This window comes from Pteropus medius, unplaced genomic scaffold (genome assembly GCF_902729225.1).
Source record: "Pteropus medius unplaced genomic scaffold, Ma_sr-lr_union100, whole genome shotgun sequence".
Lineage (NCBI taxonomy): Eukaryota > Metazoa > Chordata > Mammalia > Chiroptera > Pteropodidae > Pteropus > Pteropus medius.
Window position 1 is genome coordinate 3652127 of NW_024342469.1, and position 16565 is coordinate 3668691.

Genomic DNA, 16565 nt, shown 5'->3' on the forward strand with positions numbered 1-16565 from the left:
AGGCCGGGTTCTGGATGCTGCGGGTGGGAGAGCAGTGGCCCAGGCACGGGTGGGGGGGGAGGGACGCCCAGTGTAGTGTGTCCTGTGGCCGCTGGAACAGAAGACCACGAGCCTAGCGGCTGGAAGCAGCCGAAGTTGTTTTCTTATAGTTCTGAAGGCTGAAGTTCTGAATCGGTGTCGGGGCTGAAATCGAGGTGTCAATGGGCTGGCTCCTCTGGAGGCTCCCGGGAGAATCGGTTTCCTGGCCCTCACCAGCTTCTAGAGGCACCCGCTGTCCTTGGCTCAGGGTCCCCCTCCATCCTCGCATCTCCCCCTCTGACTGAGCACCCTGTCTCCCTGGCATAAAAACCCCTGTGACGGCACTGGGCTGCCTGGATACCCTCCCCAGCCGAAGCTCCTTAGCCTCGTCAATCGGAAAAGTCTCTTAGTCTTCTAAGGTAACGCAGTCACAGGTTCCAGGGAATTGGGGTGTGGGTATCTTTGGGGGCCATCACTCTGCTGACCACACGCAGACTGCTTCAGAGGGCCAGGGAGCTCCGGACACAGGGCCTGGCCCAGAGCAAGGAGTTGGGGTTGCTGGGGGAGAGGCCCCCGCCGGCCTCCAACCCCACTCTAGACCAACCTCCTCTGGCCCCTCAGAGCCTCGTCTGCAGGATGGGGTTGTGAGTGCCCCTCCCGAGTTGTTCTGGGGATGAGAGGAGCCTGAGGGTGCCCGTGGGGACCCAGTGGAGTCCGGGCCCGGTCGGGGTGGGCGTGCCGCTGTCTGGGGGCCAGGTGCTCATGGCCGCTCAGGATCTCTGTGAGATCTGAGTGTGGAGCACTCTGTGGGGGTCTGACCAGCCCGTCAGGAGAGTGCGGACCAGGGGGGTGGGCTCCGGCCTCCAGACTCTCACCCCCAACAGCCAGGGTGCCCGGCCCCAGAGGGAGAGGAACTCACATGTGTCCCTGGGCAGTGGCTTCAGACCCCAGACTCCATACGCTAAAGACGACCCTCCCAGCCTTGGAGGCGGGTTTGTGGGGAGTGAGTGACACGTGTCACACGCACCACGTGGGCGCACAGGCTATGTGGGGCCTCCACTATGACATCTGGAAGGCGGGGTGGGTGCCAGACCCTTCGAACCTCAAGCATTCGGGCCGTTGCGGTCCCGACGAGGAGTAGGCTCCATGTACCCAAACGCACCTGGAGGGGACTCATGCTGGGCTTTGGGGTGGTCCTTCCCATCCTACAGCTGCCCCCTCATCTCAGAACATGACCTTCACGGAGCTAGAGGCCCCGCACACACAGGGGTCGAGATCCAGCGAGGCGCTCACTGGGGCTGCCTGGGGGGACCGGGGGACATGTGGCAGGCCCTTGAGGAGGGAGGGGATAAAGGACTCCAGGTGGGGGTGTGAGCCTTCTAACCCCCCGGCCTCTCTGCAGCCCCAGCACAAGGCTTGGCACAGGGGAGAAACCGCCCCATAACGGTGCTGAGGAAAAGACTCTGACAGTCACAGTCTGCCGTCCGCGGGGGACCCTGGTGGCCGGCCTGGCATCCACCAGCCAGGCAACCGTTTCCTGCACAGCAATAGAATCAACATTCGTGGGGGAAGGATGGACCACGGGTCGCTGGCCGCGGGTGGGCAGTACTCGAATGTCACCAGGTTCATCTTCCCAGACTAAATCCAACCCGCAAAGACCTCATGGGGTCACTTGTGTCCTTGTTTGTGTCCTGACTCCCTCCAGCCACTCTAAGCTCCAGAAGGCTGCTGACTCTCTGCCCCGGGCCCTGCGCAGTGCTGCTGAGTGAGTGAGTGAGTGAGTGAGTGAGTGAGTGAGTGAATGAGTGAATGAATGAATGAATGGCTCAGTGAGTCCATGGATTCCATCCTCACAAGGGTGAGATGTGTGTTTTCTCCCCACGTTCAGATGAGGAAGCAGAGGCACGGGGGACTGAGGGGATGTGCCCGGTGTCACTGCAGAGGGTCGAACAGTGTCCCCTAGACATTCACGTCCACCGGAAACTTTGGATCTCACTGGACACAGGGTCTGTGCAGATGTAATCAGTTAAGGATCTTGAAACGAAGTCACCCTGGATGTAGGGTGGACCCTGCATCCAATGACTGGCATCTCTATGAGGGAGAGGGGAGGGCGGTTTGGACACAGAAGAGAAGGCCATGTGGAGACCTCGACAGAGAATGGAGAGACACGGCCACCAGTCAAGGATCCACCAGGAGCTGAAGAAGCAGGAAGGACCCTCCCCTGGAGCCTCCGGAGGGGGCATGGCCCTGCCGACACCTTGATTTTGGACTTTTGGCCTCTAGTACTGTGAGAGAATCAAGTTTTCCTGTTCAGCCACTTGGTCTGTGGCGGTATTGCAGCAGCCCCAGGACACTGCTGCGGTCCCACAGGTAAAAGGGGGTGCAACTTGGACTCAAAACGAAGAATCAGCTCAGCAAGGCAGGACCGGCCGCAGACTGTGCAGCCCCGCGGTTCTCGCTCAGGGACCCGGCTCAGTCCCTCCCCTGCCAGGAGAGCAGAGGGCCTGCTCCTATGTGAGCAGGTCTCCTGGGGCTGTGTCCCCTCAGCACCTCTAAACCGGGGTGGTAGTAATATCTCCCTCCCTGGGCTATGAGGGTGGAAACAAGCTGAGGGACATGAAGGGTGCCAGCACGCAGGAGTGGGGACTGGGAGCCTTTAGGTGCTGGCTCTGGGGAGGGGACGGTCCCCTGCAGCCTGCCAGGCCTAGGGGCAGAACAGCACTGAGGTTCTAAAGTTCCTTTAAAAGTGGTTGAGGGACCCAGATGGCTGCTCCCTACAGGCACCTCCCTCGGCTGGCTCCAGGGTGCCCCCACCTCTATCTGGGGACCCCCAGGGGGGCTGACCACACAGAAGATTCCAGCTGGTGGGAAGGGGGCGCTCACAAAGCTGCAGTCTGTGAAAGCTCAGGAACCAGCAGACTCCTGAGGAGCTCTCCCACACCCCAGCCCCACAGTCCCAGCCCGACATGAGTTGTGTCTTCAGTTATAAGTCACCGAGGACCCACCACATGCCAGGCACTGCACTGAGGGCTTTAATACCCATCTTCACATTTAATCCCTACACCGGCCCTGTGAGGTAGGCATTCTCATTAGCCCATTTGTGGGATAGGAACTGGAGGACCAGAGAGGTTAAGCGACTTCCTCGAGGCCACACAGCAGAGAAGAGGCAGAACTGGGATTTGAACTAAGTCTGTCTGGCGCCTTCCACTAAACCTCAGCAGAGACACGGGGAGGAAGCCTGCTTCTAACTTGATTCTGGGACAAGAGAAAACGACTTTTAAGACAGTGTGCAGTCACGTGGTGGACGAGATTCCCCGGACAGAGTCCTTTCACGGTCCCCGCATGGGTCCTGTGAGGAGGAATGTGCATGCCCACCGACAGGGAAACTGAGGCGGCCACGTCCCAGCCCTCAAGCACTTTGCAGCCTGGTAGCAGGCAGAAGATAAGCACGTGGGTGACTGGATGGCGGTGCCCTGCCTGGTGCACAGAGGTGGATCTCAGGCTGGCAGTCCCCGCCCACCCAGTGCTCATGAAGTGTGGCCGAGACGCAGACCGTGGAGCATCTGGCAAGAGTTCCGTGCCAGGTGTGCGTGGTGGGGGGACGGCATCCCCAGCCACCCTTGAACAGCCAGCTTCACTCTCTCTTCCCCTCCCCTCTTCCTTTTGGTGGAAATAATCTATTTTTGAAAAGGGCCCATGAGCGGACACGCTGGAGAATCCCACTAAACAAACCGTCTCTTTTCCGGATCCCAGCCTTGCTCTTCAAACAAAGCTGGGGGGCGGGAGGGGCTGGGGAGGCTTCCCACGCCCCTGCCTGTCTGGGAACGGCCCCGGGGGAGGGTCGTCTAAGGAATGCGGGGCAGCTGCTGCACCCCTGCTGACAGCTGGGAGGACAGGGGGCCGCTCAAGGGAAAACCACCCGCCCAACCCCAGTCAAAGGGACCTTAACGCAGACAGGAAGCGCAGCGGCAACGCACCGACTGCGCCACGGAGGCTCATCTGCGAAATGGGAAAAATATTTCCTGCTCTGTTACCTCCCAGGTTGCCATGAGCACAGGAGCCGAGCCGTGGGAAGACCCCGGGTGGGAGACGGGCACGCGGGCCCCCGCCCGCCCCGCCGCCCACCGGCCGGGCGCTCCGGGACCAGCCCCGGATCCGCGGTTTCGTCGCTTCGTTCTAGAAACACGTTGCACTGAACTTCCCTCCCGGCCCGCACAACTCTGGCGGAGCAAGTTCTCTGCAAACTGTGAAGTGCCGCAGTGCCCACGGCACTCCTCCGCGCCGGGGGCCGGCCCCCGCCCGCGGCCCGGCTCGAGGGCTCCCCCTCGCCCGGCTCCGAGGCCCGCGGCTCGCGGGCGGGCCCGGAGGGCGCGGCCTTACCTGTTCCAGGTGGCGTTGGCGCAGGCCCGGCGCTGCTGCGTGCCCCGCTCGTCCGCGGCGGCGGCGGCCGGCTCTCTCTTGCCCAGGTCACTGAGGCTGGGCGAACTCATGAACTTCAACCTGCGGAGAGTCCTCATGGTGACCCCGGAGCCCGGCTCCGCGCCCACGCGCGCCCGGCGCCGCGCCCTGCGCCACACCGCGCCGCGCCGCGGGCCCCGGCCGGCGCTGCGCCCTCTACGAGGAAACTTGGGCGAGAGCAGGAAGCCGAACGGCCCTCCAGGGTCCCGCCCCGGCCCCACGCCTCCGCCCGGGGCCCGGCACCCGCCGGCCCTCCAGGTTAATCATTGCTCCTAGCGGCGGCAGCGTGGGGCTCCAGGAGCGCGGCGGGCAGCTCAGACCCGGCGCAAACAGAGGCCGGGGGCGGGGCCAGGGGCGGGGCCGGGAGGCAGGGGCGGGGACTGAGCCCGGGGGCGGAGCGGGAAAGAGGGCGGGCGCGCGCGGAGGCGGGGCCGAGGGCGGGGCCATGAGCTGGGGGCGAGGCTGGTCCGCGCCTCAAATCCCCCTGGGTCGGCCCTTTCCCGATCGCGCCCTTGACCTGCTCCGCTCTTCTGAGGGCCACACGTGCCCACAGGAAACCAACATACACGGTACACACGACTCAACCTCAAGCGCCCTCGCGGCCACAGCGGACACACCCATACGATGCTCGGCGACCCCTGTGCCCCCCAAGAAGTCCCCCGCTCCTCAGTGCCTCAACCAAAGTCACTCCCTCCTCCCCATCCCTCCCCACAAAGGCTGTGTTCACACAGATCCCTCGAGATGCCGCCTCGTGGACACGGACCTCCCTGTGGTTCTCATGAAGACTGCGTGGAAGCCTTCAGCACCCTGGGGTGCCTCAAGCCAGGACCCCGCCCCACTCTGGGGACTCTAATTGCTCTCCTTTAGCCTGCAGGAGTTCCAGGTTGGGGAGTTGGGGAATCAGGAGTGGCCTCCCCAGGGCAGAGACCAGTAAAGCCTTGCTACGCCCCACCCCCCCAGCTGCCCCACCCCAGGTCTCTGGGATGGTAAAAGCAGGTGGGTCCCCTAAGACCGCGTGGCTGGTGAAGAGCGACCCCCGTGAAGGGAGCGCCCGCACACTTCACAGCACTTTCATTTTCGGTGCTTGCTCTCAGGCTTGTCTCCCTCTGCGGGGTCAGAATTGTTCCCATTTCCCAGCTGGGGAGACAGGTTGAAACTGAGGCTCAGAGGGTGAAATAAGTTGTCCAATGTCATACAGTCAACAAATGGCAAAGCTGGGCCCAACCCAGGCCTCCCGAGCACATAGCACAAACTCCCGCGCCCCCAGCTTCCGGGGTTCCCACAGGGCTCACCCGCTTCTCGTCCCCTCCATCAGACAGCAAGACAGCAGTGCTGTCCTCATCCCACCTCGGGCCTCTCCCGAAGCTTTGCCTGTGCTGAGCAAGTCCAGGTGTCAGCGGAGCCCCAGCCCCATCCATGTTTTCCCATAAATGCTTCCTGTGTGAATCACTGTGGGCAGAGGAGGGGCTGATCCTAGAACTTCGGCATGAGGAGGGTGCTCAGAGGGCCCCCCCGCACCCACACTGTATGGTACAAACTGTGGCCCAGGGACCAATGAGTCACCTATCCCAGAGTGCATGCCCCTTACACTCCACCCTTGGTGGCGGAACCAAGCACCTGCCCCCTGAGAAAGAGGTTCCACACCATGGGGTGAGGGTGGGACACAGCTGCCCGCCAGTTAACTCAGTCTGACTCAGTGCGGGGTGGCATTATCACACCCCCTCAGAGGCAGGAACCTGCACCGCAGCATGAAGGAGGCAGTGGATGGGGTCGCCAAGGCCCAGCGGAGGAGCCAAGGACCCAGGAGAGTCCCAGCTAAGGTCTGCGAGAGCCTCGTGAGCAGACACTGTCCAGTTCGAATCAACCAGCGTTTCCTGCGCACTTACTATGTGCCAGACATTACCCTTGTCCTAGGGAGGCGGAGTCATGACCAACAAACTCCTTGACCCTGAGATCGAAATCGAGGGTGTGGCGACCTTTGGCTCCCAGAGCCGCCATCCCCGAGGCTGAGACCCGCGTGACCTGGCAGGTCCCCCCCACCGTCACCCTTACCTCGTCAAGCCCCTGGTGTTTTTCTTGCCCCTTTAGAATCGTCTACTGATTCTGCTCCCTTCACCTTCACTGTCACCTCTCCGGGCAGAGCTGGTGGCATCCATGGCCAGGACAACAGATGCCTCCTGAGCTCTCCCCAGGGCCATACGGGTCACTAGACAAGCCGCTCTTCCCGCCAGTGGCTGGAGTGATCCTTGCTGGGCGCTGCTGTGGGTTCCCATTGTCCTGAGGATGCAGTTGAGCCTGGAATCCTTGAGGGGGCCTTCCCCGCCTGTCCCCTCGCTTCCCCGCCCCAGAATATCTTTCAGCGACAGTGGCCTCCCCTTCCTTGACTGCCTTCACCTTGGGTTAGGTTCAGGGGTCGCCCTCTGGTTTTTCGGGGACTTTTCCACCCTATGCCATAAGCCAGTCACTGTCACTGTGGTGACTGGCTTATGTCTACGTCTCCTCGTCCCGCACACAGTAGGCACGGAGTAGCCTTTGTTCGAATGGTTGGATAAACACCTATCCGACAGGAGGGAGGGATTAAATTAGACCAGATTGGCACAAACGCTTTGTGAAAGGTGCCACACTGGCCAGGCGGAGACAGAACCACAGAACTGCCCCTGGTGAGAAGCCCAGAGGGTGCCTGGGTGGGAGAGGGAGAAAGGGGGTTCCCCAGGCGGAGGCAGGCTCTGGGGAGAGGGCTGGCTTTGTCTGCTCAGCACACTGGGCTGGGAAGCGCTGGGCAGACGGGGCCCAGCTGGCAGGAGGGGCCGGCTGGATGGGGAGGAGGTGGGATGGGTCAAGATTAGAAACTCAGGAAAGATGAGGAGAAGCAGGAGGAGGGGAGGAGAGGCAGCTGGAGGGGAATTGGTTTAAGGGGGCTGCGGGGGGGCAGCAGAGGTCTGGGAGGAGTGGTCTCCAATAAATTCTGCAGGTAGGAATGGCCCAAGGGTTTAAAAGCCAGCTCCAGGTCAGTGTTAAGGAATTAGCTGTAACCACCCAGCCCCGGCCTCAGGCCTCTGTAAAATCCAGCCACATCCAACGCCTTAGGTCAGGTGCAGTGGGAACTCAGGTGAGGGTGCTGCTGCTCTGAAGGGCTGGTGACAGGCAGAAAGGGACTTGGTGTGGTGGTGGGGGCGGGTTGACAACCCAGGGGAGCAGCCCCAGGGCTGGGATCGGACACAGAGGCTAGGAGGACAGCCATCACCTCCCAGAGCAGGGCAATTGGGTGCCAAAGACTCAGTCCAGCCCCTAACTGTGTGTGTGAGTGTGTGTGTGTGTGTGTGTGTGTGTGTGTGTGTGTGTGTGTGTGTGTCAGGGGGGTGGGGGTGGGGGGTGGGGACAAAAAACAGAACTACATGAAGAGACTGACATGGAAACCCTGATTTCTGGCTTCCCAGGAAGCATCAGATGACCGGGCCTCCTGGGCTTGAGGCCCCACGTGATGGTTCTCACTCAGCTGCTGCCCCCGCAGGCAGGCGTGGGGCTCCAGGCGCCCGTGGGCCCTGCACTCACATGTGGCGCCTTCCAGCCTGATAAGGGGCAGGGCGGTGGACAACTGTATTGACCGGTGGCCCCGGGGAGCATGCATCTGTGCCCGAGACTAAGGGAGGAAATCAGTGAAGGGGATGGGAGGCTAGGGGGACCCAGCATGCACCCTCGGAGCTGCCAGGGCGATCTGAGGGCATCAACCATGTCCTCTCCTCCCCCAGGACCCCAGCTTCATTCCAAACTCTCCCCGCCTCTGCCAGCAGGGTGTCAGGAGCTGGTCCGGGACCCTAGTTGGCAAGGGGGACCCTGATATCTGCAGAGCTTGTCCTTCTGATGGGAGAGGGAGCCAGAACTGGGGTTCACCCAGCCCTGCTGTCAAGTCGAGTGATCTCTAGGGCCTCAATTTGCCCATCTGTAAGATGGATGAAGTCCAGGATTGGGGCCCCCACCTTCACCCCACAGTTGCCATAGATGACTTTGAGGGGTGGGGGACATGAGGGCTGGTAAAGCCTAAAGGCCATATGCTTCCTGTAGCTGTGGCCAGAGACAGTGTCTTCGATCTGTGCGGAGTGGCCGTGCCAGGGGGCTGGCCCAGAGGTTTCATCTGCACTGGCACAGTACTGAGATGGGCGATAATTTGCAGAAAGACCCTGGGATCAGGGTCTTTGAGTCAAAGTCTGCCTGGGAACAGCCACAGAGCATCTCCGGGGTTGGGGGGTGGGGAGCTTGTGGTACCCTGGACTCTGCAAACCCCTGAACCTGGCTCAGCCTCTCACTTCATAGACGGACAGCATGACTACAGTCAGCGAGGCTCTGGAAGCCAGGGCTTGGGGCTTCTGGTCCACCTGGATGAGTTCACCAGCTCTGTGGCCCCCCAACCCGTATGCTAAGGAGGGTGGGGACGGTTAGTCCACCCCCAGGAGGCCCAGTGGGGAGGAGGCCAGGCGAGCAGCTTAGAGGCAGGGCAGGGGGGCAGCCACTTTAGTCCTGCCTCATTTGGTCCTCGCAGGCGGGGGTTACGGACAGAGGAACTGAGGCTTGGGAGCCACGGCACATGCACAAAGTCGGAGTCAGCAGGTGGCACAGCGGAAGCTGGAGCCGGGCCAGCTGAGCCGGAGAGAGAGAGCCAGCCACCAGCTTTTGCTATCGCTGGCGCTGACCTCCGCCCTGCCCATCCCAGACACTGCTGGCTTCAAGGGGCACTTCTGCCCCCTGGTGGTGAGGCATGGGGTGCTCCCCCAAATCTGACTGGGAAAGTCCTGTGGACTGGGGAGCCCTGGGTCAGGGGCTCTGCGTCCCGGGGTCCCAGACACCCAGGGAGGGGCTCAGCAGTGTGTCGGGCACAGGGAGCCATCCCATCCTTTCTCTGGGATGGACAAGGATGGTGACACACCGGCCCCATGTCGGGGTGAGGTGGGACGAGACAATTCACGTAGTCGTGGGGAGCACGCCGAAGGCTAGTAACTGCTGGCTATTGTGGTCACACAGCAGACAGATTGCCGAGTTGGGGCTGCCGACATCAGGTGAGCCCATGTCACGCTCGGGGACTCCAGCATCGACTGGGATTAAGCGTGAGGAGCACCCAAACTGGGTGGGTTGCCGCATCCACCCTCAATGTCCATAGCAATTCTACAGCTCCTCCCCATCATCCCAGTTTACAGGTGAGCCAGCTGGGGACCTGAAAGGTGAAGTGACAGGTCCAAGGTCACATGGCCGGGCCAGGATTCAAACCCAGGCCGACGGGCTTCAGCGTCGGCGCCCGTGACAACCTCCCACACTAATGAGGACGGTGTGTGTCTGCCGGGGACCCAGCACAGAGCAGGCCCCGAATAAACAGTGGCTGCCATTTCTCTTCTTTAATCAACATCGTGGACAGAGGTAACACTGGCAGGGAGGTGTAGGGTGGGGAGAGCTAGGCTACCACCACCCAGGTGCCCGTCCCGTCCAGCCCCTTGTTCAGAGAATGACCCCCGCCTGCCCGGTCCAGCACCACACACTGAGCTGGACACAGAGAAAGCAATCTGCCTGCTGGGCTGAGTCCTAGGCTGTTCAGACGGCCCCCCAAAAGACGTGTTGAAGTCCTCACCCCCCAGACCTGTGAATGTGATCTCATTCCAACACAGGATCTTTGCAGATGTCGTCAAGTTGAGATGAGACCACCTAAATTCAATGACTGATGCCTTCAGGAAAGCCGCATGGACATACAGAGAGGCAGAAGGGGAGGCTGACCGTGCCCCTGCCGGGGGGGGAGGCAGAAATGGGGGATGCGCACAAGCCAAGGATATGCCAGCAGCGCCGCAGCTGGAAGAGACAGGAAGGATTCCTGGCGCTGCCGACATCTTGATTTGAGACTTCCAGCCCCCAGAACCACGAGAAGCAAATTTCTGCTGCGAGCCACCCAGTTCGCAGCCCGAATCCCCGGGCACGTCATCCCTCCTCAAACAGGGCCGGGGCCGGCTCTCCCCAGGCTTGGGCTTTGACCCACACGTCCAGATGGGGCAAGGTCCAGCCTCAGTGGCCTGCAAACTGGACACACCCTCGTTCCCCTGCTCCAGCCTTCTCCAATAGGAACGCATGGACCCCGGGAGATGGGGAGGGAGCAGGCGACTTCTGCTGAAGGCATGGCAGCCCTGGCCTCTGAGCTGAGCGTGCAGCGCTGTGCCCACAGGGGCCGGGGCTGCAAATGCAGATCCTGCCCTGAACATCGGCAGCAGCCCTGTGAGGCAGGCCCCACGGTCACCCCCACTGCACAGACGTGTCGACTGAGGCCACACAGGGCAGAGCTGGACAGACTCGGCTTGACTTCCGTCCAGCTTTGTATTCTCCACAAGGCACCTTCTTGGCCAGCAGCCTTTTCTTAGAAGAATCCTTGGAAGGAAGGACTACTTACTACTCCAGATATCAGAACATACTCTGATAAGGAAAAGCCCCAGGAGGGGAGCCCGAGGTAACGGGGAGGGCTTGGCGGGGACGCGGGGCCTAAGGAAGTGCTTCTTCACTCACTCACCACCTCACTACTCTCCCGAGTGGCCTGCGAGGCAGGGATTCCTCATCCGGCCAGACTCAGTGCCAGCCCGGTAAGGACACGGAGGTATGACAACTTGGCCAGCTTTGTTGACTTTATAAATATTGCCCCGGTTGCCCAGTGGGGAGGTGGTGTCAGGTCATTGCTCATGGTGAAAGGTGCCCACCCAGGGGGGCGTTCCACTTGCCACCCCCCCACCCCACTTTTGCAGAATCGCGCTTTGGAGCCCACGAAGGGAGGGACCGAAGGAAGGAAAAACTACTGCTGAGGTTCTCTAGACAGGAAGGGGGGCCCCTGTCTGCATGGGTCATGACGGGGACCCCTAGCGAGAACCTATCCCAGCCGGCCTGGCCCACATGTCCCCACCAAGGCGGATGCTGAGGTCCTAGATCCTCATGTCACAGGCTGGTGAGGGGCAGGGCGAGTGGATGCTGGGGTCCCATTCCAGGTGGGCTGTGGACAGAGTGCATTCACCTGGAGGAGGCCGGGGCTTTGCCACCCGAAGCCCGGGCCGCTGCTGCTGCTCTGTCATCCTCCCAGCATGGCCAGCAAGCACGTGTCCTACCCCTCCACTGCCGCCCCCTCCCCAGACGGGCCTCCCGGCCTGAGCCCGCAGCAGGCTGGACTGCACCTTGCTGCCAGCAGTCACTCGGCCCCCCGCGTGGGACCCGCACCGCCTGCTCCGAAGCTTCAGGCGAGGTCCCCTCTGCCTGCAGGATGAACTCCCAGCTTGCGAGCTGAGTGTCCAAGACCCTCTGCAGTCTGGGCACAGACTTCCGTTCCTTCCGCTTCTCCCACTCAGCCCCTCCGGCCCCTTCCTTCCCCTCCCCCACGAGCAGAAGACAAAGCTGCGGCTTGTTCTCTAGACTCGCAGCCTGCTCCCCACTCCGGGCCTCTACCCAGGCTCTGCCCTCTGCCCAAGCCACCTTCCTCCCCTCCCTCCAACCGCAAGAGGCGGGAGGGTCGTGATCAGGGCGTGGGCCGTGGAGCGGACGGCCAGGGTCGGACTGTGGCTTCCACAGTTCGGAGCTGACCACTTAGGCTGCTGAACTGTTTAACTGTGCCTCAGTTTCCCCATCTGAAAAATGAAAATATGGAGGAGGAAGAAACTACCCTCTACCCTCCCGGTTCCTGTCACTGGTCTAATCGTCAAATAGCCATGAGACAGAGAAGCAAGAGAAAATAACCCGGATTCTACTCACGCGTGTATGGGAACCTCGTGTAGAGGAGGGACCCCGCGGGCACGAGAGGTTCAGAGACAGAGAAGGAACACGGCGTATAAGACTCCTGAGCTGGGGATGAAGCGAGGCGCCTGGGGGCTTTAGAGGGTCATCACAGGAGAAAAACACTCATTCAGCAATTCGTAGTTTGCCCTGCCATACAGGTGGGTCAAAAAAAGGTAACCTCTGATAATCTCTTATTATGAGCGAGACTTCGAATTCTTCTAGGTAGTTGGGGGGAAGGGCACATCCGAGGCCCGTCTTGGGGTGACTCGTTCTGAACCCCCACAGTCATGACGCTTTCCTGTCTACTGACCCCAAGGCTGTACATGTGTTCATGACTATGAAATGCTGAGAAGGGGCCTGGCACGTGCGCGGCCATTATCACCAGCTGGCCCCACTCGGCGCCGGGCTTCCCGGGGGTCCCAGGCCCCCACCCCCGCGCTGCAGTGCTCCCTCCTCTTGACAGCAACTCGGCCGACAATCCCAGGTCATCCTCCATCTGCCTTACGTTAGGATGTCAGGGCTGGGCCCGCCTCCCCCGTCAGACTGGGTGCTCCCGCCCCAGGGACCGTGACAACGAAAAGCATCTTGACCTAACTCTCTTCAAGCTCCCCGAAGTCCCCTGCTGGAGGAGGCCCGACCTTGGGCTTCCTCCTTCCTCCTCGTAGAATCCAGATTGAGCAAGAATCTTGCTGGATCAGTCTAGAAAAACTTCCCACCCCTGGTCTCCTATCCCCTGGCCCGCCTACAGCGAGAATTCTGTAGCATTGATCTCGTGAGACTCCCCCAAGCCCGGACGTTTCCTCTTAGTACTTTCCTACCCACGAACCCTGCTGTCCCTTGGCCGTGACTCTCCATGTGTCCTTGTTGGAGTCGAGTCCAGTCTCCGTCCCGCTCTGAACGACCTCCTTCATGATCCAGAAATACGAGAGGCTCCTTTGGCCACAAGACCCGATCTCACTTGCGGTGAGGTCATTTAGAGACTCGGTCCACTCTACTTGGTGTAGATTGTGCCAGAACTGTCTACCAGCCTGATTAACCAGATGTCAGGTAGGTGTGACAGACCGCATTATCTTACAAAGATCCAACAGGAATTCCCAAGTCACGCCTGGCCTTGAGGGACCGGGAAGGAGGATCCCGCTGTGACCGGGAGAGGGGATCCGCTCAGATGGGAAGAGGAGTCACTGAGCTGGCAGGTGGCCGAGCTGGATTCCCCTGGACTTCCAGATGGCCTGCAGTTTAGCAGGAGAACTAGAGATAGGAACGTAGCAGGCTCTGCGGGTGCTGCTGGCCACGGAGCCGTCATCCACGGGGAGAGTCATGATTCGTTTGCACTGACCACTTAGAGGCGGACGATTTAGAGAACTGCACGGGGGAAAAGCTCCTTCTGAAATATCTTCTAGAAACGCCAGGAAGAAACATTACAAAGATCTTCCAAAAGCATAACTGAGCTTGTAAGGAAGTGAGGAAAGTCACCAGGGGCCAGACTTACTATTAATATTATTACTAAGATAATATCATCGCTATAGTTATAACAGAGGTAATGTTGATTGTACGAAGGCCAGTATCATGCCTGAAATGTGCAATAATACAGACAGAGTGACATTCTCAGTGCCTTAATATACCAGGCCCTCTGTCCCTTGTAGCTGTGGCTCTGTAATCTAACTGACGGCAACCTCGCAGGGCGATCCGATCGTACATTCCCAATTGGGCAGGTCATGGGTAGTCTCGGAACGGTTTTCTTTGCCTTAAGCAAGCCCTGTCCATCGTTTCTGCATCTAAGTTAACATACCTTTGAAACGCCTCTTTTCTCGACCCCTAGAAGACTCGACCACTCTCAAGAGAGCACACACTCTTCTAAACTATCCTGGACCTGACTGTGTCCCACTTTCCTGTCATCTTCCTTGTGTCCCCTCCTTGATTCCAAACGTATCAAAGAAACTGTAAATCCGTCCCTCTCGGGAGCATGAGACCTTGCTCCCCAGCACGGTCGTCAGTGTAACTCGAATAAACTCTTACAAACGTTCTCGACGGGTTTGGCTGTTTCTTACGTTGACACAGCAATCCCCATTTCACAGACGAAGAAACGGAGCACGTCCCGTGCTGGCGGAGCTGGGGTTCAAGCCCAGGCCGTCTGGCTCCAGAGTCTATATTCTTAAGGATCTCACTCTACGAATTGTATTCTAAGTAGTATAGTAGTTGTCGCGGGAAAACGTGAGAGCTGAAAGCTTGGCAGTAAGAAGGAGCGGCAGCCTTGGAGGGTAGGGAGAGGGGTGTCGAGACAGAGAGGTGAAACCCAGCAGCCTGGAGATGAGACCCTGAGCAAGCAAGACGGAAGGGAGGATGCAACTGAGCTCGTCACACGAAGCCGGGGTCTTGAGGGGCTGCACCCCAGTAATGGGTGGCCGAGAGGAAGGTCTGCCCGCTGCCAAAGACAGATGACATGAAGACTTGCCTGTGTCCACTTGCGTTTGGGACTCAGGTGGAAAAAGCATGCAAGTCTCCTTGGAGTCCCCAGCACATGGGGTTTGGTCGGAGCGTACATGACCTTCTTGATGGAAAAAGCCTAAATAACAACATAAAAGTGGTCCCAGTCTGGGGGCGGGGAGCAGGGCAGGGGGAGGCAGGCCCACAAGCCAGGCCTCCTGGGTCTCCACAGAAAAAGCCCGGCTGGAAATAAACTCAAGGTCTCAAACTACACACCACACGAGGAAACAGGCCACCGTGAGAGAGCGGGGGGCAAACGCTACAAATGTCAGGATGAAATCCCCAAGAGCTTCCGCCAAGAAACTATTGGAATGAGGCTGCAAAATGAATTTGCTTGACGTCATCGAAGACAGGACAGAAAACGAGACTAGAACAAGACGTGAGGACGGAAAAGGTGTTCCATGGGAAGGAACCTCGCAGGGCGGTCCGATCATAAATTCCTAACTGGGCAGGTCACGGCCAGCAGCCCCGCCCCAGGCCTAGACCTTCTGTAGTAAAAGGTTTGGCTTCGCCCTGAGCAAGCCCCGCCCGTCCTTTCTGCAGGTAGCTTACGGCCTCTTTGAAATGCCGCTTTTCAGATCCCTCCTGCTAAAGGTGAGGACCCTCCAGGGAGCATGAAATCTCCTCGACCCTCCTGTAATCCCGACCCCGCCTGAATGCCACCTGCAGAAAAGCAGCTGCAAGCCATCATTTCTAGGAAGCATGCTTTTCAGTCTGTTGAGATCGTGCCTCCGTTTCACACAAACTTTTATTAAAATTCTCTACGGGTTTGGACATTCTTACATCGATAGATGTCAAAAAGCCAGATGCCTTTTAGGAAGCCGGTGTCCGGGGCGTAGGTTGTGGTGGCACCAGCTTACTGGGGACCTACGGAGGTGTGAGGGGGGACGGGAGCAGGGAGGAGGGAGTGTCTGCAGTCTCCGTGTTGACTTCCCCGTCCTCCCTTGGTGTCCCCCAGTCTGTGTAAAAGTCCAACTCAAGGGCCTGGGTGTGTCTGGGAGGGTGCTAGGCACAGAAGTCCACTCCTGTCCCACACCTGGAACAGACTCACTTCGCAATAAACTGGAACTTTCTGCTGCTCCACGCCTGACGAAAGCCCAGCTGGAGTCATATTCATGAGCACGGTCCAGGAGATACGCAGTTCCTCTCGGCCCTGGACCACAGCTCGAAAAGCTGGGGGCCCGGGGGCCCTGGAGTTTTTCAGGATCTGGGAACCTCTGACAGGGTCGGCATGTGAGTGTGTCTTTGCTCAGGGAGAGGAGTATGGCTTTCGGGGGCTTCTCTGCAAGGGGCTGGGGTAAAGCTGAGGAGTGGGCACCGCTGGACCGTCTGCGTGGAGCATCTGTGGTACCCAAACATTTGGCGTGGAGGACAGAAAGCAGGTTTAATTACTCTTGTAGTTAGACCCGCATGGCTCTAGTACAGAGCGAGGTGAACTCATGGATTTTGCAGGTAACATGTGAAACTTCAGTCATCTCACTGGGCCCCGCCTGTAGATCCCTGAGGACGCCCCCTCCCGTCCCCAGCAGTCAGGAGAGCCTGAGGACTCTGCTCCAGACCCTGGGTCCTTGGATCAAGCCGGACCACAGGAGCACTAAGGATGCCACTCAGCACATCGCACGGGGACCCTTTATGAGGGCTCTTAGGGGGACCGTCCCTTGGGCCTCACAACGGGGAAAAGCTGTGTTTTCATCTCATGGGCATGATGAATCTAGTGAGGGATCCTCTTTCCCTCTTTGCTCTTCTTGCTAGGAAGCTCAGGGTCAAAAATCAGCCCATTTCTCAAACATGTAGTGAACCTCCTGGTACTTTTTAAAAATCCAGAT

At 59.6% G+C, this 16565-nt stretch overlaps 1 protein-coding gene across 6 annotated transcripts in view; it reads right to left on the reverse strand.

Annotated features, from left to right (window-relative positions):
- Positions 1–16565, reverse strand: part of PRR5 (proline rich 5) — a 49430-nt gene that overhangs the window by 21312 nt on the left and 11553 nt on the right. The window contains exons 1-2 of one of the 6 annotated variants that reach the window (XM_039863218.1): positions 5769–5924; positions 4399–4518 (exon numbers count right to left, since the gene is read on the reverse strand). In XM_039863218.1, the coding sequence (XP_039719152.1) occupies positions 4399–4518; positions 5769–5818 (170 nt within the window). In that variant the 5' untranslated portion in view covers positions 5819–5924. Of the gene's footprint in view, positions 1–4398; positions 4811–5768; positions 5925–16565 lie in introns of those variants that run through there. The other 5 variants (XM_039863216.1, XM_039863217.1, XM_039863213.1 and 2 more) reach the window with 5 other exon arrangements.